The sequence below is a fragment of the Suillus subaureus genome (genome assembly GCF_016647635.1).
Source record: "Suillus subaureus strain MN1 chromosome Unknown BJ212scaffold_57, whole genome shotgun sequence".
Taxonomy (NCBI): Eukaryota; Fungi; Basidiomycota; class Agaricomycetes; order Boletales; family Suillaceae; genus Suillus; species Suillus subaureus.
This window is the reverse complement of record NW_024538613.1, coordinates 35,630-58,844: the sequence shown is the minus strand read 5'-3', so window position 1 is coordinate 58,844 and position 23,215 is coordinate 35,630. Positions and strand designations below refer to the sequence as shown.

The window sequence follows — 23,215 nt, the reverse complement described above, 5'->3', positions numbered from 1 at the left end:
CCCACTCTAATTCCGTCCTGAGCCAATACCAGTGCCACGCTAAGCGTGGTTATCGCGCACGGGTATCAAAACATCATCATTGAATTTAAATCAAAGTCCCCATATGTGAAGACAATTATGTGAAAAACACAAGCATCATACAGAAGATTAATCTGGGCAAAACAGAACACACCACTTACGACACTCGAGGCAAGTCTCATGATAATACCACGGAAAAATCACGGAAGATCACCGCCCAGCAACGATCCCGTCTGCCACTCCGTTCGCCTGCCCACCCCCAACAAAACCCGTAATCGTCTTCTGGAGATCCGTCCACTCAGATTCACGTGGAAGTGCCATATCACCGATATCGTAGACATACAACTTGCCGTCGCTCCCTCCGAGCGCGGCTCGCCGTCCGTCTTTTCTGTCCCATTGTAACTTGTTGATAGCTCGACCAGACCCGACGTTCGTGGAGACGACTGGTACCTGGAATGGAAGTGCAAGTCAGAAACAAAAACGGAGTCCCGTGCACGGCATCAAAATTCGCCCAATCTAGATCTCACCTCCGTATCCGTATTCAGATTCCAAACATCAAATCTCCCAGAACCATCAACCGTCCCAAACAGAGAAGGATGCGCAGGATGCCATTTCACATCATACACATAATCATCCGCTTCGTCGAAGGAGTAGATAGGGGAAATAGCATGCGCGCCAGTCGACGGTTTCGCAAGTGACGTTGCACGCCAAAGCTTCACAGTCCAATCCACACTCGTCGTCAAAAACAGATCGGAAAAGTCTACAGGTCCCACAAGTGGATGGAAATGTAGCCCCATGACAGGCCCCGCGTGTCCTTTGTAGATATCATACTGATTTAGTCCAGCTTTCGCACCTGCGCGGTCGTACCGATTGGCTTGATAGACATTGCCTTCTTCGGTCCCGACCCAAAACGTGGTCGTTTCATTGTCCGGGAAGTCGAGCGTCGTGATGGCTACTTCACCTGTTTTATTGTGGCCTGCGTGAATAAGCTCTAGAGTTTCCTGAGGACAAATTCGCGTGTCAGGCGTCAATTCATATTAAATATTTTGGTGGAAACATGCTTACTTGTGGTTGAGCAAGCATGTCAACGAGCCAACTACACACAGTGCCATCTGTGCTGCTAGTAATCAAGTTATGCGCGTTCTGAGTGCCGACCATTTGCATCGCATATACAGGGTGTGTATGTCCAGCAGCCGAAAGGGGCGTCTTGAGCACAGGTAGATGTTTCGACCGCGTATCCCACAGTAGAATCTGTCCCGAGTACGTGCCACCAAACACCAAGTTCGAGTGGAACGGGGAGAATGTGACGGAGAGGACATCAGACTTGACAAGATACTCCTCAGTCAGACAAAACACATGACTTGTAGGGATGCTCACCGACCTGGGAGTGGAACACGAACTCGGGTCTGTCGAGTAGGTGGAGATTCCATACTGCAACAATTCCATCTGGCTCGTTCAACGCGGCGGGGTTCTTGTTATACGACGCTACGCTCAACTCCGGGTACTGTATCAAACAGTCAGTAAGAATTATCATACTTGAACAACATCCGAGACCTTGGGCGACCAATCGACATCTGTAATCGACCGATTCTTCCCGTAGCGTTCATCATAGAACGCACAAATACGCTTGACGCGCTTTCCTTCAGAGTCGTCCCTGAAATAAGTATTAACATACTGACAGCACGTCCACGAAATAAAAGGAAATATACCCATTCGCCTCTGTGCCTATAGTATAATCACGGATATAATCATACCCATCGTTCAACGCGCGCTGTACGATCTTTGACGATTGTTCCACAAAGTCCAGGAATTCAGGTGCACTGAGTATATGCGAGCGTTCCTCTTCCGTAAGCTCTAAAGTTGCAACCGTCTCAGTTGCGAAGTATCAGAGTGAAGTGAAGTGAAGTGAAGGAGAGGAGAGGAAAGGAAAGGAAAGGAAACACACCCCGAATCTCCTGCTCAATCTCCTTCTCAAGCTGCACACTCTCCTCCTCAAGCTCCTTATCCTGCGCAATCCTCTCCGCCTCCAACTCCCGTTCGCGCATGATCTGTTGTCTGATCTCATCTTCTGATACTTGGGGCGTTTCAGTTTCGATGGCTGTCGTTTGCACTTCTTTATTGTAGATCACGCGTTCCTGAGTATGAGTGAGGGTTCATGTTTCAGCAGAGGGAGAGGGGATGGGATTGAGGTACTTACGCGTTGTGGAAGCTCGAACAGCTCCTGCTCGACGTCAATAAGATCCGGTATGAACCTCGGCGTCAACACCCTTCAAATGCAACATCAGTATTAGCACCAGCACCAGCACCAGCACCGCCAGCATCAAAGACCACATACCTATCAACATGCTCCATCATCCCCACCATAGTCGTACCCATACTCACTCTATCTCTATCGCTTCCAACATCGCTCTGCCTGCTCACCCTCCCAGACGGTGAGAGCGCCGAGCCATGGAGGAGATTTGTAGATGGTCGAGGTGGGGTGTTGGGTAGGGATGAGGAGGGCGTGATGTCTCCACCTGTGTCTAAACCACTGCGGCTCCCAACGAGTTGGTTGACGAGGTCATCGACGTCGCGGCGGGCTACGCTAGATGGACCAGGCTAGAGAAGACAGGATGGGCTTAAGTTGGTAATAGTGAAGAGAGGGTGGACGAACTTCTGTCTGCCGTCGCTCAGTTTCTGCTCGTTGTCGGTCTGCTCTGGCTTTCCGAAGTTCTGCGAGTTTGGCACGTTTAGCTTCGATCTCTGCTCTTCGCTTGTCTGACATTGATGAGATTCAAAAGGAAGTTTGGCGTCAGAGAAGACTATTAGGGGGTGAGAGACGCGTTATGTTAAGGAAAGATTAAGATTTTAGTGATGCTCAAGACGCGTTCTGAACAATATAAAACATCCGCGGGCTCAGCTCATTACTTACGTCGAAAATTCACAAGTTGCACTCAGTTCGCACAATCAAACTCAAGTACGTTCGAAGAACAGATTAGATTCAGAAACTACAGGCGTCAATATGATACTCGTCTTCGTACATGCACGAATATATAAGAAACATTGGCAATGAGATAAATGGTAAAGTAGATGAGAGAGATAAATCCAAAAGAAACACGCAGTCAAGTACATACTGATATAAAGGCAGAGGAAGAGACAAACCAAGAGACCGTTACATGGTGAGGGAAACAGAGTAGACTAAGGTTAGAATGTGGATTTGGGGCCGCGAGCGGTGGGCGGTGGCCTCAACTTCTTGGGCGGTGAAGCTCCTGGTCGTAGGGGACAGAAGGAGACCGATAGGTTGTTGGTCGGTCGTAGGGGACCTCTGATGTCGAAGACGGCGGAGATGCTGGGTGGCGCGTAGAGATAGAGTGTGCGCGGTCAGCGGTGGCCTTCAACCTCGTGGATTGCTCCAGGTCGTAGGGGACAGCGAGGGAGGCGGGTACGCGTCTTTGGCGGGATGTGAGTAGTGTTGTGGATTAGTTTGTACCGTTCTAGTCTGGAGGTGCCAGGGTGGATGTGAGGCCGAGGTTGGCCATAGCGTCGGCCCAGCCATCGATGAGAGCCGCTTTGTCGGCGAGGATCTTGTCACGGAGTTGCTGGAGATGACCTGGTTGAAATGAGTAAGCGACGCGGATGTCATGAGAAATTGCTCACGAATGGAAGCCCGTGTGCGGGCGGCGCGCAAACGAGCAGAATGCTAAGAAAGTAAGATGAGCATCGTAGCTAATTCAGTGAAGATGTCATACCTGTCGTTTGCGCCGGTTGGCGATGTGCACGGCATCCGGAGGCTTTGGCAGAATGGTGATAGACTGTAGATTAGTGTTGAAGAAAAAAGGCACTGTTGGTATGGATAAGTCGGGGGTTGCAAGAAGCGGAAGGTAGTGGGATGGGGGGGCGTCAAAGTCCTTGAGATAATCGTCATCGTCGGCCACAAGAGTCGTGTCCGAGTCTATGGAAAAGCGCTTGTGCCTCTGGGTTCTTGACGGAGCGGGTGTATAGATGTCGCCAGCGAGAGGTGGTGGGTTGTCCTTGAGGGTAAAATCGCCACCGAGTATCTTCTTAGTGGTTCTGTGTGAGGCAATAACCAGGCAGGCCGTCTTGAGGCAGAACTTTGTAACCGCGGCGCCGACGGAAGGGCGGTCGCCCGCGTTGTAGAGTTCCTGACGTGTAGCGTCGAAGACGGTTTGCTTGAAGAAGGTAGCGGCGAGGCAGCCGGTGATAGTGACATGGGCGACACCGTGGAGGACGTTAGAAGTGAAAATCATGTTGGCAGATGGTAATCGCTGAGAAATGGATGTACGCGTAAAACGAGGAAAGATAATGGGCATCGCATCACAGGTCATCCCATATTTATACCCCTCCGCGGTGGCGATGCAAAATTTAACGCATCAAGTCACGTGTTTCGAAAATCAATCCCTTAAATAGCGGGCGGGCTTCAACCAGCCTTCCGATTCCCCGCCAATGAGGGTGACAGTACCATCTCGAAAGTTGTATACGTGGAAGGAGAAGCCTTGTATAACATTCCTGGAAAATGTATGCCCAGCTGATGAACTGGATGAGAATGAAGTGTGCTCTACTTTGAAGATAGATCGATATCGCACCATTCAAAAGCATCTTTCAAGCCTTCTTCACGCCGTGCAGAAACCGCCAGAGTCGGACTAATCCTCACCCGCCCACTCAACCCTCACTCCGCTGCCCCATTTGACCCTCTCAAAACGAACCCTTCAATTTCACCCACCTGATTTTCATATTACAGATATAAGGAAGCGATGACTATCGCTCAACAACGGCCGGGGAAAGCGTCAAATTTCAAAACTCGAATGAGGAAACGAACGACAGAAGCCCGCATGGAGTATATCCGTTCCACTCACAGTACGAGGAAGTTCGAAAGGTGCGCTCCTCGATTGAAATTGATCTCGCCTAATGTCTTAGTTGGCCTCCCATCATCTGGTTTTTCCGTATTCGAAAGCCCAACCATGCAATGCGGAGTCATTTGGATTAGAGATCAAGCCAACTGGAAATGTATAAACCAGTAGCATGCCGCCATTCTTTCCCTCTCATTGGGTGATTATTCGGAACATATTTGATTGCGAAGACGATTTTATCCATGAGATATCTGTGTCTTGTCAACTCGCGGACTGTACCAAACCATCGAAAGTAAAATCAAGTAAGCTGAGACTCACTCCCAAGCGAACCATCCCACTCTCACCGGACGAAACAGGACTCGGAGCCCTCAACCGAGATCCCACACACAGAATGGCAAAGCGTGCATGGACACGTCTGGGTAGCGAGCAGAGGCGTGGCAGGTGTACTCGGTGACATGGAAGGCATACTCGGGGATGTGGTCACGGGAGACGCAAGATAGTGGGATACGTAACGGAGGCGATGGAGGCACCTGTGGACAAGGGAGTTCAGGACCAATCATCAAGGGTTTCGCCTTCGGCACGATCACGGGCAGGGCAGGTGTAGAAAGCGAGACGGTTGTTGCAGCAGTCTCTACACTTGCTGTTGAAAATCGATCGTCGTTATCCAACGAGCTAGGGGAAGCCTTGGGCAGTAAAAAAGCGCTCTGCCTCGACTCACGTTTCCTAGCCTGATCCTTGTGCACAGATGATGTAATGTAATAATTTGCGTTGATGCCAAAACTGGCAGGGTCTGTCGTGCATGTGCATCTGAGGACGCGATTAACGACCACAAAGGTTCCATCGTACAAGGCTTCTTCGCACGTTGAGAACGTGCTTTGTCCTCTTCGTCAGAAGAAACGGATAGAAGGCATGTATCCCTTGTGGAATTTAGACTGCTTGACGTCTTTGACGGGGAGATTGCGGATGGAGCGGGAATTTTAAGTTTTGTTTTTGAATAGTGTGTTTTAACGTCCTTTGTTGACGGTGTCCTTGGAGTAGCAGGCTGCGTGGGGACTTTCTTGACCGATAGCTGCGTCAGGATACCTTCCATTACGGTGAAATTCGGCAGTCTTGAACAGAGTCTCGCCATCACCTTCCGGGTCCACATGCATGTCACAGGAGCTCGCGAGGGTCAACGTGGACAATCTGCGCAGAGAGGAAGGTCGGAGAGGCGCCGATGCAGAGATGGGAGTGCCGAAGGTGGAACTCGAATTCAAGGACGCAGTGGACTTTGATATAACGTTCTGAGACATTTAGCGTTGATGCTCCATTGGACGACACAAGTGAGCAGGGGTGAAATCCGTAGTACATTTTCAAAGTCATTTATTTTTGTCCTCCCATATTCGAAGGGCCTTCAAGTGCCTAATCTTAGAACCTTGCATCTAATTTACGTAAACAAAAACACGTCTCTAGGGACTGACGATCGAGCACTCGTCCCCCTGGACTATATAGCGATGTATGCATGCAAGCGATTTCATAACGGCGGCCACTGGTACTACTAGTAGTGCTATGAGATTGCCAACCCCACTGTATCCCAATCCGACTATTTTGTCATTTTCGCAGCAACCTGAAGTATACTATCGCAGCATGGTGTGGCGCATCACTGTCGCAGGGATGGCAGGGGCGGTATCGCAGCACTGGCGCACTTATCTGGTCTCTTATTACTCAACCTCGTTCTTTACTTATTCATTCTCTTCTACTGGGTCATGTTGATACCCAACGTCACTTGGCTGGACCTATGTCTTGCCGGTATTGGAGCAGACTTGGTCATCAAGCAGGTGTTGAACAAGAATCCTGCATCATATCCCCCCGGCCCCCGTGGGTGACCTCTCGTTGGGAACATCCGAGATATGGCCTCAAATCAAACCTTGGCTCACCTTTGCGGAGTGGGGCAAGAAGTATGGTGAGTGTCTCCTGTTGTTCCAAAATAATACATTCAAATCCTATGCTTTCTAGGTCCTATTTCGCATGTTGAGGTCCTGGGTCAGCACATCATTGTGCTAAATTGAGTTAAGAGTGCGGTGGACATGTTAGACAAGAAAGGCGCGGTGTACTCTGACCGTCCTGTTCTGCCTATGGCTGGAGAACTTGTTGGCTGGAAGCCCAGTCTGGCTCTTCTTCCGTATGGTGACCGCTGCCGCCAGCAGCGCAAGAACATACACCAAATCATGGGCAATCGCGCCACCTTGGAAGTCCATCACCCGATCGAGGAGATTGAGACTCGCCGATTCCTGAAGCGTGTGTTTTCGAACCCAGAACAACTTCAAGCCCATGTTCGACAGTATGTTGTATGATTTACCCTTGCATGAATGGAACTTTGAATTCTTATAGCACAGCTGGCGCTATCATTCTGCGAATCTCTCACGGTTATGAGGTACAGGAGAACAACGATCCATTTATCGACCTTGCGGACTGCGCTGTGGACCAATTCTCGCGGGCCACTGCTCCTGGCGCCTTCATGGTTGACATCATGCCATTCTGTAAGACTATGAGAATTTGAACTTTGCTTGTAATTGGTCTGATTATTTCCAGTGGCCAACGTCCCCGGGTGGTTCCCTGGTGCTGGCTTCAAATGCTTAGCCCGTGAATGGTCCAAGACTCGCGAGGATATGGCTGCCATACCCTACAAGTTCGTTAAGGATCAGATGGTAATAAACTGTTATAGTTTTACAATCATCAATTAAACGTTTCACAGGCTGCTGGCATCGCCCTGACGTCTTTCACCTCAAATCTGTTGGAAGGCCATACTTTATCTGCGGAAGAGGATGTCATGGTGAAGTGGTCTGCTGCAACCCTATACGCTGCTGGTTCCGACACGGTTGGTTCCCCCCTTTATATCACCATGTTTTGAAACTCATACCTGTCTCCACAGATAGTTTCTACAATCTACTCGTTTTTTCTTGCTATGACACTGTTCCCTGATGTGCAGAAGAAGGCCCAGGCTGAAATAGACGCTGTTGTTGGTCCTGATCGTCTTCCCTCCTTCGCAGATCGTGACTCCCTCCCTTATACTGAGGCGCTTGTGAAGGAAGTCTTCCATTGGAGTGTTGTCGGTCCTACTGGTATGTGGATCTCGTTTATCGCACCCTTTAGTTGCTGAGCGATATCGATCACACGATTGACAGCTGTCCCCCATTGCGTCACTGAGGACGATATCCACGACGGGTACCACATCCCAAAAGGTTCCTTGGTAATACCTAACATTCGGTTAGTACTGATATTTTTCCGTATTCGACATATCAACCAAATTGAAAGACAGGTTCATGCTCAATGATCCACAGACATATGCTAACCCCTCGCAATTCAACCCTGAACGCTTCTTGGACAATAACGGAAAAGATCCTGAACTCGAACCTCGCACTATCTGCTTTGGTTTTGGCAGACGGTAAGAATGGAATTGATTTTAAGTGCAATGCTAACCTTCTGCTCTGCAGTATCTGCCCCAGTACGCCTAAATCATGCTCAACATATAGCATTTTAATGTTGTTTGCTTTCATGCACAGGTCTCCACCTCGCTGATGCTTCCGTCTGGATATCCACCGCAATGTCACTCGCAGTGTTTGATATCTCCAAGGTCGTTGAGAAGGGTGTTGAGATCACCCCTGAAGTTGACCATACATCAGGCACGATCAGGTATGTCGTGCATCTTATCGCATCCACGGTGCTGGTCTTGATAAACGCACCCCTAGCCACTCCCGGCCGTTCAAGTGCTCTATTAAGCCTCGTTCTACAAAAACCATTGCGCTCGTTCAGCAGGATGCTAACTACTAAGGGCACGAAGATGATTTTCTCATCATCTATCTGTCATATATGATATTCTACATATCTTTCTGTTTCATCTTGATATGAAATTATAATGGTACTCACGAGCTACCTGATGACTCATTCAACTGGCACTTTTCTGACACCTCCAATAGCAACAATGAGGAGCAAACTCGAGCTCTTCAGCTCTTCCGTCAATGGCCGACGCATCCGATAGGCTCACCGTGACAGACTCCTTGTGCGCGCTACATCACAGCACCTCAACTAGGGACGCTATGGGAAGGGGGGTGTCACCCCCACCTGCGCGGTTGTTTCGCTTGCTAGACTAGCAACGAGACGGAGAGAATGATATGGTGATGTGGTCTGCTGCATCCATATACACTGGTGGTGCTGACATGGTTGGCCTATCATATTTGAAACTGGCACCTGTCTCAGACTGTTTCTACAGTCTATTATTTTTCCCTAGCTATGACATTCTTCCCTGATGCGCAGAAGACGGCCCAGGCTGGAATAGACGTGGTTGTTGGTTCCGATTGCCTCCCCACTTTTGCTGATCGCGATTCTCTCCCATACACTAAGACGCTTGCGAAAGAAGTCCTACGCTACAATGTTGTAGTCCCAACTGGTATGTGTATCTCGCTTATATCGTTCTTCAATTGACGATGGTATCTTATAGCTATCCCCTACCGTGTCACTGAACACGGATGGATGCTACATTCCAAAAGACTCCCTGATAATACCTAACATTTGGTTGGTGCTCCCATTTTTTGTGTTTGATGTATGGACATAATCGAATCCCTTCACTGCGACAGGTTCATGTTCCACGATCCACGAACCCCTCGCAATTCAACCCTGGATGCTTCTTCAAGGGCTAAGGATGGAATGAAATCTGAGACGGACCCTCGTACAATCTGTTTCGGCTTAAGCCTAGAGTTGGTTTTGAGCGAAATGCTAACTTTTGCTCCCTCCTACATATCGCTATTCAGTCTGACCGTGGTAGTCCCGCTGCCGGAAAGGCGAACAGCAGTGATGAAAGGGTTTTAGCTTTAGGGAACTCTTTGTCGATGTCTTAAACCCTGGTGCAATTCACTTTGTGCATGGCTTTGCACGATTCAAAACATCGCTTCAATTGATCGCAAGATGAACCTTCTATGCTCACTTCTACACCCGTCAATCTTTTTTTGTTGTAAGTGGAAGTTGCGCGTGGTATCAGCAGCCTCGTCATAGTCCGCTCCTCAACTGCTCTCCAAAAAATCAGGTCTGGGTGGCAGACTCCTCCCCCGCAGAAAGATTGCAACATACGCTCTGCGCGAATAGTGACTGAGTCAAGTTAGCAAAAAATGATTCGGATACCGGGAGTCGAACCCGGGGCCGCTGTGTGAAAGACAGCAATGTTAACCGTTACACCATATCCGACTTGTCAACGTTGTCCAGCATTACATTCACATTGCGCTAGCGCAGCTCCCAATGTCTGAAACAACGACTTATTCTTGAATGCACACTCAATTACAAATAAAACGCGCTTGGCATTAACTTCAATTGTAAGACGATACATAACATACAAAAAAGCAACCTCCTCCCACCCCTTCCCCGCACACACTCGCCACATAAACCCAACAAATTAAGTCCCATCAACAAACTGTTGGTATGGCGTTACATCGCTGGAAGACCAGAATCAGCTACCCAAGAATAAGTCCATCCTGATTCTCTCCCTCTAGCTTTAAGAAACTATAACCGCAAGACGCCAAGAATAAGATTCTATACCGTGTTGTGTTCTTGGTTCTCATGTCCAAGGCTTGAAGACTGTGTTGTGACTGTGGTGAGAGAAGAAACAGGCCCAGGGAAAGGCTGGGGAATGGAGTAGTCGCTGCGATATATAAGTTATCTCTCCTCCTTCTATGGTATAGAATCCAGGTGAGATCGAGCGGACAAGATGAAGATGATATGTGAATGAGACGGAAAAGACGGACAGGTGTTGCAGGGAGCGATACGAGAGAGGGATAAGAGAGACAAGGAAGGAAGATGTTGGAGGTACGATATGGAGCGGAAAGGGAGATGCACTAGTATGCAGGAGGCGAACTATATTGCACCCTTGATCCCAACCTTGCGGTATTTCTCCTCGTAAACCTGTGCCAACTGTGGTGCGGCAGATTTACACTCAACCGTCTTGTCCCGATCGGGGGCGTTCGGGTTGGTGAAAAAGGCGGAACCATGTGTTTCTACGAACTTCAGTGTGTCTGACACTGTTTCAAAGCCGAGCTCATTCTGGATGAAGCACACTGTTATTGTGCGGTATCTGATGGAGATGAGTAAGATAAGATTATCTTTATATAGAGACAACGGATACTCACGCTTTTGTCATAGTCATCAGTGCCCTGGTCCTCTCCCGATCAATGAAATAATCCATAATATACGCCCCCATGTTTGGTGCATTCAAATACATTTCAAACAAAGCATGGTAGTTGCCCATGGAGATAGCGCGCTGGACCCGAAGTGCATGCTGCACTGCGGGATCCCTTTTCTGTCGTGGTGTCAGCGTACCTACGTAGAGATTAAGCTCTACGCAGTGAAGCGGGAATACAAGTATGAGTCATATCCTGAACTGACAAGAGGGGAAGAAGGGGCACACCGCTTTTATTCCGTCCATGCAGGAGCATGAGAATGCGATAGGCGGTAAATTCTTCGTGTTTGCCTGGTATGCCGAGGTCGTATAAATTCTTAAGTGTTGCCTGACATTGGTTATATTCTACCATGTCCGACTGCAGCAGCAGATCAGCTGTAAGCCGCATATGAAATCCAGCACCTACGCTTTCAAGTGCCATACGTGCGTGGATCTCGTATACCTGTACTGTAAACTCATTTTTTATTCGTTGCACCTACCAAGAGGGGCACGTGTCAACATGAAATATACGAGTGATGGATGACGCACGGTGAGATCTTGTCGCAGGCTCTTGAACTGATTACATATCCAGTTGTATGACACTTTTTCCTTCCAGCGTTTCTTGAGTTCGATGAGTGTCTGCTGGAGGACTGAGTACGGGCGGATCGTCTCCGGTTTTGGCTCCTGTGCGACAGTCAGAAAGGAAGAACGATTGTATCGAGTGATCTCATACCGAGGTAAGACGTAGATAATCCTTAAATAACTCCTGGTTCGTCCCGACGATGGTATACTTATCCCAGTCTAGCACATTCTAAGCAATAACATAAGCGTTCGTTGACTGCGAGAGGAAATGGACGAACGGGATCTGCCTCAGGATCGTCAGCATTAGTACCAAAGGCGCTTGGCGAATCGGAACGTGATATCCGGTTGAAGAGGTGAGCATTCTGATGATTAGCCTGGAGAGAGGCCTGACCGCGCATACTCTTCTGTCGCTCTATATCATGTTCCCGCTGAAAACGTTCGGCTCGGCGATTAAGAGCTGCCTGATCCCCGAAGTCAAGGTTGGCATCATTGCGCTTCTGCGCCGCAGCTTTCTTTGCTTTCTTGCTCATGGGTGGAGCATCATTCCTAAAGGACGTCAATGGGCCACAGCAATCTTAGAAACGTGCGACACCGACATTTTGCGTTTGAGGGAGTTAAGCACCGGGGGAGCTTTGGGCATCAGACTGGATGTTGCAAGTCACTGAAATCTGTAACTCAGCTTGCGACGAACTCAGACCGCACCTTTTTAACTGTACACCAGCCCAGTCGGTTGTCCACAGAGTCTTTTCAGCGAAAGCGTTAGCAATTGACTCTCTCAGCTCAGCCTGAGCCTCTGCCCTATTAGCATCTGTCATTTGCCCCAGACATCGTGCTACCCATTCTCTGATCCACCGACCTCAGCTTCACTAGTTTAAAGTGAGGAGATGGGCGCTTACTTCAGTGGTGGAGGCCATGACTCGGACGACATGGTGATTTAGTGATAAACTTTTGGTATGCTTTATGCTCCGATATTGGGGTGAGGACCACTGTTGGTAATAGTGTGTGATAGAAATTGGTGAAAGGAAAACTTGAGTAGGTTGCGAGAAGAAAGGATAACGACCCTTAGTAAACGAAGTACCAGCATGTCCTCTACTTCTCATCCCGAGTTTCCCACGGTCGTCGGTGGTACAGTGTCTTTCTCATATGCCTTCGCATTCACAGACCTTGGTAAGGCAGCTAAAGTTCACACACAAAACCCTTACGATTGAAAAGTAGTCTCATTAGAAGATGCAACAAAAATGGTAGCATCTGATAGCCGTAAGAGTCTAAGGGATACTTGACCCGCCCAATGTACACAAGCTCTCTAATGGTTCAAATCCTTAGGCGGGTTGTAGACTGTGAACTCGTTATCAAAATCTGCTAACAGCAACAATGAGGTTGAGAACTTACACATTTTCCTGTTCTTGATCACAGTCCACTTGAACCGCTTCACCCCGATGGAGACAGCGAATAGCGCAGAGAATAGGATAACAGCTTTGATTCCCATCTTCTTCCGCTCATCGTGCTCGGGCTCGGCTGCCCAGTTTAAGAAGGTGACAACATCCTTGGCCATCTGAGAGGTTGTGGCGGGGGTACCTATAACGACTTTCAATACAGGGTCAACCCAGTGTACCAAAGAAGAACGTACCATCGTCGTACTCGACGAGATTGTCCCAGAGGACACGCTCCATGGAGATGGCACCACCAGGGAAGTAAGGGTTGTAGTTCATGCCCTCACGAATTTCAACACCAGCCGGAGGGTCGATATAACCCGTCAATAGGGAGAACACGTAATCCTAGTTGACGAAGCGACATATGAGCGAATTTCTTCATTGTAACAACAATTCAAACTACTTACTGCACCACCATGACGAGCCTTGATGATCAAGCTTAAGTCAGGAGGAAGGGCACCACCGTTACCGGCCCGAGCAGCCTCCTCATTGGGGTATGGAGAGGGAAGGTAGTCGGAAAGCTTTCCGGGACGCTGAAACATCTCGCCTTTATCGTCTGGGCCGTCCGTGTACTCTAAGTCCTCGGCGAGTAAACGGGCTTCGTCGGCACTATGAGACACGCCAACGAGGTTGCGCCAGGCAATGCGGTCGAGCGAGTGACACGCGGCACAAACCTCACGGTAGACCTGGAACCCGCGACGGATACTGGGGTACGGGTGTCGGAAGATATTTCACAGTAGTTAACGCGGACATACCTAGAGTGGTCGAAGCTGTCGAACAGGCCCTTGTGTGACCAAGGATACGCAGTGGGATGAAGACCGTCGTCGGCGAGCGAATTTGCATGCACCTCGCCAATGAAGGGGAGGGAGCCGTATAGATGGGAATACCATGCTATCGAGCCAGCAGAGAACAGGGTAGCGGAAATGAGTGACGCGCGAGATGTGAACAACGACTGCAGTTAAAAACGAATGAAATTTTTGAGAAACATTCCAAGATACATAGAGAACGAACCTCAAGTGTAGCTGAGGACGCTGAACTGGATGAAGCGAATCGGACCTGCTGTCGGAGGTTGAGCAGGCAAACTTCGGGTTAGTTTTTGAGAAGTAGAACTGACCGACGTAGCGCGCGTCCTGAAGGCGCTGAAGGTAGAGCGAGATGCGCCTAGTGCAGACTGGCTCTTGAGCGCGGCCACGGGCAGCCTCGACAACATTTTGGTTTCAAATCCTCAAGATTTTCGAGGAGCGGAAAGGCTTGAAGTGGTGTCACTGTCAATGTCACGCGTCACACATATCAGTCACGGAACGAACCGGAGGCTAGCCAGCAGTACCGTAGTTCCCGATCCTCCAATACGATCACCTGGATTTCACAGCCTTCACGCCTTTCTCCAAACATGCAAAAATTGGAAAAGGTGTAATATATATCTTTGACGAATAATTTTACAAAAAAAGCAGGCACGGTCATTCAAACATGATACTATTACGAAGTACGGTATCGTAGTCCAACGAATAGAAATCAGGATGCCTGGTGACCAAATCGTAAAAGAGAGAAAGTAAAGGTTCGTCACGGTGTCCATCGTAGCATAAAGACATCCAACCAGCATATACGACGTGATCGTGAGCAGTTCCTCATCAACTAGGCAATATTGCACGTGCCAGCGGACAGTAGCCTCCGATGCAATTCCCAAATCTTACAATAGACAGTCACAAAGTGCCTCTGTTGGGGCAAAATTTCAGTATGCCGGTGATTTGCCAAGACTTCGAAAAACACCCACCCTCAGCACAGCAGCAAAGACATGCACCAGCAAGACAAGCCAAGCAGCCAGTACCTCCACCAGCACCACTGGACTGAGCGGGTTGTTGTCTGCAAAAAATTTCAGCCTCGTGTTAGGGCGTAGCTCAGGCATGCAGGGTTAAGTGAGGATACTAACACATAAACTGTCTGTGGTGGCGGTTGAGGTTGGTACCCAGGTCCGCCGTAAGGTTGACCATAAGGCTGGCCTCCGTACGATTGTTGGGGTTGTTGAGGATAGTAACCCCCCTGTCCTGGCGGTGGACCTATGGTCCTTGAATCAGGTTTCAACCATCAAAACATCATAAAATGTGACCAACCTTGGGGTGGGTAGTATTGTTGTTGCTGACCGCCGCCGTAGTAATCTTTGTTGGCCATCTTTCAATAGAGGAAACCGTTAATAAACGTTGACGACGAGAAGGAGAGAGTGTGTAGAACCCGTTGGGGTTTTGCACCAACTTATCTCGTGCACTTTTCTCACGCTGCACGAGGCATGTCATGGCGGTGTCCAACTCCCAGCAGTGGTACAAATGGCCCGCACTGCGCAGCATTATTGACAATTTGACATGCATGGCCACCGGCTGACCTGTGCACCAAGGCCATAGCCCATACCGCAGTTGCATGTGAGCAAAAATATCTTATGAGCTATCAACCTTATTATATGATATGGATTGGCTACTGGGTCCCAGAGCAGTGTGTCATCGATCAATCACTACTGCGGCGCCGTCTAACCATCGCTGGACCGGAAATGAATCCCTGCAGGCGTACTACTATAGTAGAATATTTGCATGATCTCTCTCATCGTCGGCCGCAGTTATACTTTAGGCGAAATCTTGCCATCACTTAGTGGCATTAGATCGACGATGACACTCAAAGGCGCTCAACCTGTCAACGACTCAACGTTACGGGTTAATTGTCATGCAGACGCCCTTCGCTTACTTTATAGCTGGTTATTACCTCACCAAGACATTGGACGATGCAGCATGCAAACTCTAATTGAATAATCTAACTTATCTCCTCAACGTGTGTTTGCAATTATAGCCAGATGATATAGGCAGTCAGCAGGTCAAGAGCATGCAACGACAAGAAATAGCAAAAACAGGTGTTAGTGTGGAAAGGTCGAATGAGTGCACCGACTATGATATACAGCGGAAAGCGAAAGCGAAAAAAAATTGCGAAGGTTGTGCGAAGGTGACCAACATGCGTCAGAAAATCCGAACGCAAATTCTAGGGTCTAAGGGCCGTTTGGCGTGAAGGCATTGATTCGTGCGCCCTGTCTCAGGAAGCTTTGCGTTAAGCGTGTAATGGCTGTTTGGGAAAGGGTCGGTGCCACTGATCAGCAAGAAAGATCAACAATAAAGCCAGATCCTTACGCGGTGCAACGTAATTTTCATGGGCATAGACATCAAATGACCGTGTGCGAGCCTGTGCAAGTACAGTCCCCTGAGATGCAATACTCATAGTACCAGAAGCATTAGTCCTGTGAATATAAGAAATGAATGAAATTCAGTCATACGGTCACCCGCCTCATTCCTGCTTCACGTACTCTGATATCCGCAATAAAGAGATCCCGAGCTGGAAGCGGCCGCGCCAACGTATACTCGCGTCGGGGAACAGAAAATATAATCCAAGACGGCCCTGAAGGTCGCGCAATTTCTGAGGTGACGACACTAGGTTTCCGTAAAGCAAACGCCGCGGAGGTGCCTCTCCGTTTGGTGAGGTACCCATGTCTAACGGCCGTGACCCATCGTCCGTGAACAGTGATAAGTGGGCGATCAAGAATGGCAGCTCCATCTCACTGTCGGCAAAATATATTGGTGTACGCTAACCTTGTGAGGTGCTGACGAGACTTACGGAATGATGGAATTCCCAAAGCGATCGCGTACGGTGAGCTGCACGACTACTGGCGGAGCTAGTGGCAAACGGGAGAGACTAGCGGAACCAAATTCCGCGGTCCTTTGGGGATGTTGCACGACATCAAGGTGGTATGACCTAGCTTACCAATTCATCAGCGCGAGAAAGATCAACATACTACAAATAACTTGCCTCGTTTGACCATCGTTTAGGAACGAGGAATGTTGGACCCGAGATTGATTCGAAATATATTGATTAGACACGGATGGACTAGCGCGATCAATGGATGAAGCCTGGCTCCAAGCAGTACCCTGCTGGCTAGATGACTCTGACTGAGATGGCATACTCCAGGTTGACGGAGGCGACTGCGTGTTTGAATGGTCGCTTGCAGCGACGGACCTCGGTGAACCCTGAGGGTTTTCCCAGGGCGGTTCGTGAAAGAGCTTCTTGTAGCTGCTGGGCATCAAGCGCAGTTTGCTCAGCAAGCCGGAGCCCTAGAAAAAATGGACCACGTACGAAGATATGCACTTCACCGGTGTGATAGGCGTTACCGGACGTATTTGATGTGTGCGCTGAGACATTTGTGATGGCGGAAAGTGAGCTAGGCTCCGATGCGTGCGAGAGGATAGACAGCAAGCAAGCACTCACTGCATCATCTCCTTCGACACTGAGGCGCGTGCGCGACACATGGTCAATATCGTGAGCGTGATAATTCAACGACTTGTAGGGAGAGCTCAAACCATTCTTGGCTGACACCTTTTCCCATGAGTATTGCCTGGACCAGTAGGAGTCAATAGGGCAAGTATGCATATGTCACGAGATATTTGCCTGGGAGACAAGGCGCACAATGAGCCAACAGGAGGATTAATCAATACTCCAGAGCATAGGAGCTTGGAATTTATCCATTTCGTTTGTAGGCGATCATATCATATAATACCTATTTCCAGGGAGCGGAGCTCGGGGTCAGAGGAAGACTGAAAGGTATCAGAATTCTGAACCTCAGTACCCAAAAAGTTTGACACTGACAGATCTGAAGGCGACCGATATAGGGTCCCAAATCTGTTCGAGGCAGTATTTGGGAAGCTGAAAGCACGTCTTCTTTGGATCTCGCGCAGTAGTGATCTAAACAGGCCTGGACGACCGGCCGAGGTTCTGTAAATCCCATTGGGACGCTTACATGTCAAAATAAATCCCACATAGGTAAGCAAATATTAGGGAGGTATATGTTACTGGAGTCTATCATACGCTCTTCTTCACGTAGCTCCAAATCCCTGCCACTCCCGAGATCACTGATGCTGCTGCAAGAGCGGGTTTTACTCCGGCTAATGGAGAAAAGTTTTTTTATATATCAGAAAACGTAAACTGGGGAAAACCATTTGTACCTGTCGACTTATAGAGGGCGCCTGTTAATGCACCCGCAGCCATACTGCCAGCTGTGTCATGTTGTCCGCGAAAAGAGTCAATGGTGGAGTTGATTCCATTATAGACGAGGGCTATGAGTCATGAAAAATTAGTGACGTACCCTGACAGGAAAGGTGAACTCACCAAGTACACCAGCCGAGTTACCTATGAACGTCCCTCTTCGCGTGACAGAATTGAGAACGCTATTGATCCGGAGGCGGGTATTTGATACGGCTAGTGGTCTTCGAGCGCCTTCACTCACACCCCAAAAGCCACCCAATGCCAGACCTTGAGGAAAGATGGATGAGCATGTGACAAGCGAAAACAATAAGAATGGCCGAAGTTGGAGATGACAGCAATACGATAAGGTGAGAGAAGATGGAATGAGAGAGGGCACGAGCCATAGACGTACAAACTCGTGCAAAACTCATGTTAGGGAGCCGAAAGAGGGAAGACCTACCGCTGAGATACATTGTGCCAGTTCCGTAGCACAAATCATCACTCCAACCTCGAGAAGGGATGGCAGTGCCAGCCCCTGGCAACTCGCTCGTCTTATCATCATCTAGTACAAGATAGTCTAATTGATCCCCAAGTTGAGCTAGAGGGTGTAATTTAGCTGGGTCGTATGCACCCAGGAGCAAGTCGTTAGCCGTTACAGCATTCTCCACGGACACTGCTGGTCCATCACGCGAGAAAGTAGCCGACCGCAGAAAAGATGTTGGATCTTGCGAGCCGGAGGCCGAGTTTTGAGAGTCACTTGAAGACATGCTTAAGAACAAGCAGCTTTGGTGGCGAATGAGAGCAATGAGCGGGCAGCCGACGAAATTTTGGAACCACGCGATGCTGCGTGGGAATAAATTACCTAAAGTACCACCGACTTGGATCTTCTCCAGACATACTTACCGCTTTAAACTTGAACAATTAGAAAAATGCCCTTTGCAACCGCGAGCACACGCGCCCTCTCAAGACTTACTAGCTTCTCTTTGAGGACAAATGCGTCCTTCAAATCGAGCCGAACTCCCTGTTCGAGGCTTTTATTACACACGGCAGGCCACGAAGCACTTGTCATTGCCACAGCGCGTCCCGGCTATGCGTTCCGTCGCAAATGTGTGGGTGAATCATGGAACAATGTATTCAAAAGTCAGCACCAGCATTTTCTACTTTCATCTGGCGTTAAAATGGTATTTTTCAAGGATGGGCAACTTCCACTACACTGCATTCGACGGCATCAGATCCTGCAGAGATGGAAGCCATGCAATGTCTAGAACAGGGGACCCAGAAGCTAGAAGAAGGTGACATACAAGGCGCCAAAGAACTTTACAATCGTAGTGTCGAAATCAAGCGTAATGCTAGCTCTCTATTCAACTTGGGCGTCACGCATTATCACCTCAGTTTGTCCAACTCATCTCCACAAATTTCAGGGTGCTGAGTAATATATTCTTAGAGGAGTTTGACAACGCTATTACGGCCTGGAAAGAGTCAATAGCACTGCAACCCGCTAGTGCCGATGCTCACACAAGTGCGTGCCTCATCTTAAGAGCTGCCTAAATTAGGATGACGACATTGGTATTCGAAAGACATCGCAAGCGCATACATAATATCCCCTGTTGCACGTCCTGACCTTGCTTTGCATCATCTCCAGCACGTAAACTGCTTAGAGATTCCTTATCGGTTCATTGACTATTGTGTTCCAGTATTGCGGCTTCTCTCTCACCGGAAGACCCTGAGATTGCTTTCAATCTCGCCGCAGTTTTGGAAGCCAGTGAGTAAATTATGACATGGCTTATTGTTCCTAAAATTAACTTCCGTTCCTTGTGAAGCTGGGCAGCTCGAAGAGGCTCTGAAGCAGTATAAACGTGCCAAAGAATACGGCGTCGAGCGTGCCGCAATGCATATTCGGAACGTTAGTAGTTCAAATCTCGATCGTTGTTTTCAAATCTCATATATCACTACTTCACCTGCAGGTGAGCGCAAAGATTCTAGGTAAAACCATAAAAATCGCGGAAAACACGGATAGCACGGACAGCTCAGCAAAAAAATCAGATTCATAATGCCGATTCTCAGGCGGGTTTTGTCGCATCAGAAAGCATGGTCTCCGGTCACTTGAAAATTTAACACTAGGCTACCTGCGAAGTACTTGTCTCGTCCTTTAGTCTCGCTTTAGACGAGATCCATCCTGCCAAGGAACCCGGCACTGGACTACTTTTGAAGGCAGTATTTTATATTCATGAACCTAATAATGCGAAGTTACAGATTCTCTGACCCAGGGTTTGACGTTCATACAATCTCCATGGAATCTTTAGGATTTTCAGTACCTGTCCGCACTCCTCGGACTGCTCCATGGGACTCGAGATGTACTCTATCACAATCCTCGAGTCCACTCGTCAAATACGTTTCTGAATTTACAACTCTGCTGATTCCTCCGCGGTCGTCGCCCCCCTTCTAGAATAGGATTCGGGAAGTCTACTGGACGGAAAGCGGTGGCCCCTGCCACCGCGACGAGCTCCGTACCCGCGACCTCGTTTCTGAATGAATGCTGAGCTTGTGGAAACGAAGGAAGCCTGCATAGGAGGCTGAATGTTTCCCCGTTTGAAATATGTCGAAGAAGCTTGGAGCCGTTGTAATATCAAACCAATGTCTTCGCCCGTATACTCGGGATGAGGGTGGTCCGAAGGCTTTAAGTAAAGAATATGATCATGCCCTTCGTTGGGTTGCGGGAACTGAAGGTCTGACGCAAACCTAGCCAGAATAGATTGACCTTGTTGAGGGTCTTTAATAGTTGGATGTGAACTTCCTATAGGGCGATACCATCATCAATATCTGCAATAAATAATCTACAAACAAGTTCACGTACGTTCCTGAAGACGGGCGGAGCAGACCTAGATGTAAATGCAGTGCATGATAAAGCTACGATTAGCTTTGGTTCCTTCTCGTGAATCTCAACGAACCTGATAGGGGGTATCAAAAACAATAACGCTGATCGAAGTACCAGGAAACTGGCGAGCGATGTTGATCCAGTGGGATCGCTGTCTGTAGGTGATGACATTTTCGTGGATCGGCCGTAATATTATCAGCTTCTTCAGCCTGCATACAACGTGATAGAATAAGGCTTACATCACATCGAAATTGCACCTGTCAATACAAGGCGATAAGCCTTCGCGGAGCGTGCGGTGAGCTAAACTCTCGACGCGCTGTCTCGTCCCAAGCTCATCTTGATTACACCTGCGAAATTGCGGGAAGTGATGTTCGAGTGCCTGAGCAAATGTGGACTACAAGAATTGTGTCGGCCATCTCTCCCGACCACCATTCCAAAATCAAATGTAATTACCTTTCCTGATGCCACCAGTCCAACAAGGATCAGCATCGTCCTGTGTGCCAGCGAACGGTGCCAGATCTTGCAAGGTCATATGTTGGTCCATCCTGTCTGTCACAAATGCCAAGAAATAAAGCTACCAAGTTGGGGACGACAAACAAACAGTCACGGTTGATGCGACTTTAACTTGGAGCTGTGACTGTGATTCAAAATCAACTCACACGGAGGCCGCTACCGAACCTGCTACAACCTAACTCAAAAATAATTTTATAGAGTGAAATTCACGGTTCAAATCTTTGCCACCCTACACTCCTTGACCAACAACTCCTGGAGGTCCAAACAAAAATCTTACAGTCCCTTGGTTTCTCCCCAGCATGGCAATATCATTCCCATTATATAGCTCGCTTGGATCAGCACTCCCGAGAGGTTGTTGTGGCCGTAGCGGGTGTTCGTTTTGCCGCATCATAATCTTAAGACGGATGAGCTGATCTGCTTTGTATGGAATTAGTGGAGGTTGCGGGGTGCCAGTGGATGACAAATGTTGATTTCGTGGGGACGGGTGTGGAGAAGGTGATGCCGGAGTGCGTGGAGACGTATTGGCCGACGGATTTTGCGCGGCTTGTATGAGCAGGTCAATAAGTACATGCGCAATTTCTGTGGGAGGTGACAATCAGTTGGGGAATGCAAATAGAGAAGTTTCCGACCTTCCAAGTCCTCGGCTTCAGCCATGTACGTCCGCTCCCAATCGCCTTTTTCCTTTAGAATGGTTGCTACCCGCGAGTCCAATTGTGTCTCTACAAGGGGAGATGGCGGCGGTTCAAGAGTTGTTAATAAGGAGGCAGTATAGAGACATCCTAATGCGACAGTGTTCGGTGGATACATGATCGGCACCAATGTCCTGTGGCTGTCATTGCTCAGATATGAACATAAGGTGAACCACAAAGACACACCTGTCAATGGTGAGTCGCCATGCGCATTTAATCAACTTCTTTGATGCTAAATATGCAGAAGGTTGAATATACAAATGCAGAGAGCATTGAATAGAGTAGAAGCACCTTTCATCTTCCTCCCAATTTTGATCACATACGAAAACGGCATTTTGCTGGTGAAATTGAAGCATATGGTCTCTAATATCAATCGCTCCACAGCCAGGAGTCTCTGGCGGTCGTTCTCAGCCGTCTAAATGGACCACGTCAGTAGAAGAGCACCTATAATTCATAGATCGTCACCCACCGCAGGATCCATATCAACTTCTCCGCCGACGGACTTTGACTTGGCTGCAAGCTCTGGGAATCGCACGGCATATGAGACCATGAGGATCTCCCGAGGCTTTTTCAGCGTGTCATGCATCTTAGTGGAGACGTACAAAGCTGCCAGAGTAACATCGTGATAGTTGAAGTCCTTTCGAGGAAAGAACAAGTGAAACCGGTGGTACAGATTCTGAGCAGTGGCTAAAGTCTTCCTGGGACTGTCCTTTGCCGTCAACACCAGTATCCATTTCTCTGTAGGCAAAAACGCACAAGCCAATCTTTGAGCCCACAGCTTCTATAAATCCACATGCTTGCTGTCTTGCTTTCTCCTCTTGCGTGGCAGACAGCTTTCCGCGTTGTTTCTCGGATAGGTATTGTACCTCAGCTGACGTGAAGTAAGGATGATGATATTTAGAGAATGAAGCCGGCAGCTGCGACGGCGATGGGACTCTGGAATGTCCTGGATCCATGTGTAGTCAAGATATAGACGATGTAAACAACTCTCGAATGCTGAAGCTTTCGTCGGGTGACTTTGAAGCATGCGAGTGTGG

General features: G+C 48.6%; 13 protein-coding genes and 1 non-coding gene across 14 annotated transcripts; 3 read left to right on the top strand and 11 right to left on the bottom strand.

Moving 5' to 3' along the window:
- Positions 1–60: 60 nt before the first annotated feature.
- BJ212DRAFT_1393450 (dynein intermediate chain) lies at positions 61–2,901 on the bottom strand. Its single transcript, XM_041337108.1, has 10 exons — positions 2,672–2,901; positions 2,354–2,616; positions 2,216–2,285; positions 1,964–2,153; positions 1,728–1,872; positions 1,573–1,672; positions 1,400–1,522; positions 1,084–1,341; positions 546–1,019; positions 61–468 (listed from the first exon to the last, which is right to left on the bottom strand). Exons 1-10 carry the CDS (start codon positions 2,780–2,782, stop codon positions 229–231), a joined length of 1,974 nt encoding a protein of 657 aa, XP_041186980.1. The 5' UTR covers positions 2,783–2,901; the 3' UTR covers positions 61–228.
- Positions 2,902–3,348: 447 nt separating this feature from the next.
- Positions 3,349–4,804, bottom strand: BJ212DRAFT_1393448 (uncharacterized protein). The gene has a single exon (XM_041337107.1). It carries the CDS (start codon positions 4,341–4,343, stop codon positions 3,741–3,743), a length of 603 nt encoding a protein of 200 aa, XP_041186979.1. The 5' UTR covers positions 4,344–4,804; the 3' UTR covers positions 3,349–3,740.
- A 429-nt stretch (positions 4,805–5,233) lies between these two features.
- Positions 5,234–6,157, bottom strand: BJ212DRAFT_1486623 (uncharacterized protein; the record flags this gene model as incomplete). Its single annotated transcript, XM_041341141.1, has 3 exons — positions 5,234–5,655; positions 5,712–5,948; positions 5,998–6,157. 3 exons carry the CDS (start codon positions 6,155–6,157, stop codon positions 5,234–5,236), a joined length of 819 nt encoding a protein of 272 aa, XP_041186978.1.
- A 453-nt stretch (positions 6,158–6,610) lies between these two features.
- BJ212DRAFT_1449725 (cytochrome P450) lies at positions 6,611–8,675 on the top strand (the record flags this gene model as incomplete). Its single annotated transcript, XM_041338741.1, has 12 exons — positions 6,611–6,682; positions 6,753–6,807; positions 6,861–6,887; positions 6,915–7,185; positions 7,236–7,384; positions 7,437–7,552; positions 7,600–7,722; positions 7,777–7,966; positions 8,030–8,111; positions 8,164–8,276; positions 8,408–8,537; positions 8,594–8,675. 12 exons carry the CDS (start codon positions 6,611–6,613, stop codon positions 8,673–8,675), a joined length of 1,410 nt encoding a protein of 469 aa, XP_041186977.1.
- Positions 8,676–9,134: 459 nt separating this feature from the next.
- On the top strand, positions 9,135–9,410 carry BJ212DRAFT_1486621 (uncharacterized protein; the record flags this gene model as incomplete). Its single annotated transcript, XM_041341140.1, has 2 exons — positions 9,135–9,291; positions 9,343–9,410. The coding sequence occupies 2 exons, from the start codon at positions 9,135–9,137 to the stop codon at positions 9,408–9,410; spliced, it is 225 nt and encodes a 74-aa protein (XP_041186976.1).
- A 600-nt stretch (positions 9,411–10,010) lies between these two features.
- BJ212DRAFT_t125 lies at positions 10,011–10,082 on the bottom strand. The gene has a single exon. It is a non-coding gene; the product is annotated as a tRNA-Glu (tRNA).
- A 663-nt stretch (positions 10,083–10,745) lies between these two features.
- Positions 10,746–12,556, bottom strand: BJ212DRAFT_1449724 (SAC3/GANP/Nin1/mts3/eIF-3 p25 family-domain-containing protein; the record flags this gene model as incomplete). Its single annotated transcript, XM_041338740.1, has 10 exons — positions 10,746–10,962; positions 11,018–11,225; positions 11,296–11,425; positions 11,474–11,542; positions 11,596–11,730; positions 11,780–11,857; positions 11,907–12,174; positions 12,225–12,272; positions 12,331–12,471; positions 12,525–12,556. The coding sequence occupies 10 exons, from the start codon at positions 12,554–12,556 to the stop codon at positions 10,746–10,748; spliced, it is 1,326 nt and encodes a 441-aa protein (XP_041186975.1).
- Positions 12,557–12,826: 270 nt separating this feature from the next.
- Positions 12,827–14,484, bottom strand: BJ212DRAFT_1393412 (cytochrome c1, component of the mitochondrial respiratory chain). Its single transcript, XM_041337106.1, has 7 exons — positions 14,173–14,484; positions 14,070–14,117; positions 13,814–14,010; positions 13,466–13,763; positions 13,256–13,403; positions 13,018–13,203; positions 12,827–12,963 (listed from the first exon to the last, which is right to left on the bottom strand). Exons 1-7 carry the CDS (start codon positions 14,266–14,268, stop codon positions 12,932–12,934), a joined length of 1,005 nt encoding a protein of 334 aa, XP_041186974.1. The 5' UTR covers positions 14,269–14,484; the 3' UTR covers positions 12,827–12,931.
- BJ212DRAFT_1580954 (uncharacterized protein) lies at positions 14,454–15,360 on the bottom strand. Its single transcript, XM_041342289.1, has 4 exons — positions 15,167–15,360; positions 14,986–15,112; positions 14,830–14,918; positions 14,454–14,771 (listed from the first exon to the last, which is right to left on the bottom strand). Exons 1-4 carry the CDS (start codon positions 15,344–15,346, stop codon positions 14,691–14,693), a joined length of 477 nt encoding a protein of 158 aa, XP_041186973.1. The 5' UTR covers positions 15,347–15,360; the 3' UTR covers positions 14,454–14,690.
- A 434-nt stretch (positions 15,361–15,794) lies between these two features.
- BJ212DRAFT_1393406 (velvet factor-domain-containing protein) lies at positions 15,795–17,674 on the bottom strand. Its single transcript, XM_041337105.1, has 6 exons — positions 17,217–17,674; positions 16,893–17,153; positions 16,701–16,838; positions 16,393–16,644; positions 16,220–16,326; positions 15,795–16,154 (listed from the first exon to the last, which is right to left on the bottom strand). The coding sequence occupies exons 1-6, from the start codon at positions 17,279–17,281 to the stop codon at positions 16,081–16,083; spliced, it is 897 nt and encodes a 298-aa protein (XP_041186972.1). The 5' UTR covers positions 17,282–17,674; the 3' UTR covers positions 15,795–16,080.
- Positions 17,675–17,939: 265 nt separating this feature from the next.
- BJ212DRAFT_1284315 (Tim17/Tim22/Tim23/Pmp24 family-domain-containing protein) lies at positions 17,940–18,868 on the bottom strand (the record flags this gene model as incomplete). Its single annotated transcript, XM_041331811.1, has 4 exons — positions 17,940–18,022; positions 18,083–18,193; positions 18,246–18,389; positions 18,562–18,868. The coding sequence occupies 4 exons, from the start codon at positions 18,866–18,868 to the stop codon at positions 17,940–17,942; spliced, it is 645 nt and encodes a 214-aa protein (XP_041186971.1).
- A 425-nt stretch (positions 18,869–19,293) lies between these two features.
- Positions 19,294–20,152, top strand: BJ212DRAFT_1284205 (uncharacterized protein; the record flags this gene model as incomplete). The annotated part of the gene is made up of 6 exons (XM_041331804.1): positions 19,294–19,492; positions 19,546–19,620; positions 19,679–19,772; positions 19,796–19,863; positions 19,922–20,004; positions 20,066–20,152. Coding segments are annotated over 6 exons (606 nt in total), but the record flags the coding sequence as incomplete, so codon positions are not given.
- A 552-nt stretch (positions 20,153–20,704) lies between these two features.
- BJ212DRAFT_1199473 (AAA domain-containing protein) lies at positions 20,705–21,471 on the bottom strand (the record flags this gene model as incomplete). The annotated part of the gene is made up of 5 exons (XM_041329050.1): positions 20,705–20,891; positions 20,952–20,980; positions 21,050–21,131; positions 21,216–21,370; positions 21,430–21,471. Coding segments are annotated over 5 exons (495 nt in total), but the record flags the coding sequence as incomplete, so codon positions are not given.
- A 106-nt stretch (positions 21,472–21,577) lies between these two features.
- On the bottom strand, positions 21,578–23,210 carry BJ212DRAFT_1393361 (cyclin-like protein). Its single transcript, XM_041337104.1, has 6 exons — positions 22,935–23,210; positions 22,648–22,882; positions 22,470–22,593; positions 22,365–22,410; positions 22,119–22,318; positions 21,578–22,068 (listed from the first exon to the last, which is right to left on the bottom strand). Exons 1-6 carry the CDS (start codon positions 23,132–23,134, stop codon positions 21,719–21,721), a joined length of 1,155 nt encoding a protein of 384 aa, XP_041186968.1. The 5' UTR covers positions 23,135–23,210; the 3' UTR covers positions 21,578–21,718.
- Positions 23,211–23,215: the final 5 nt, after the last annotated feature.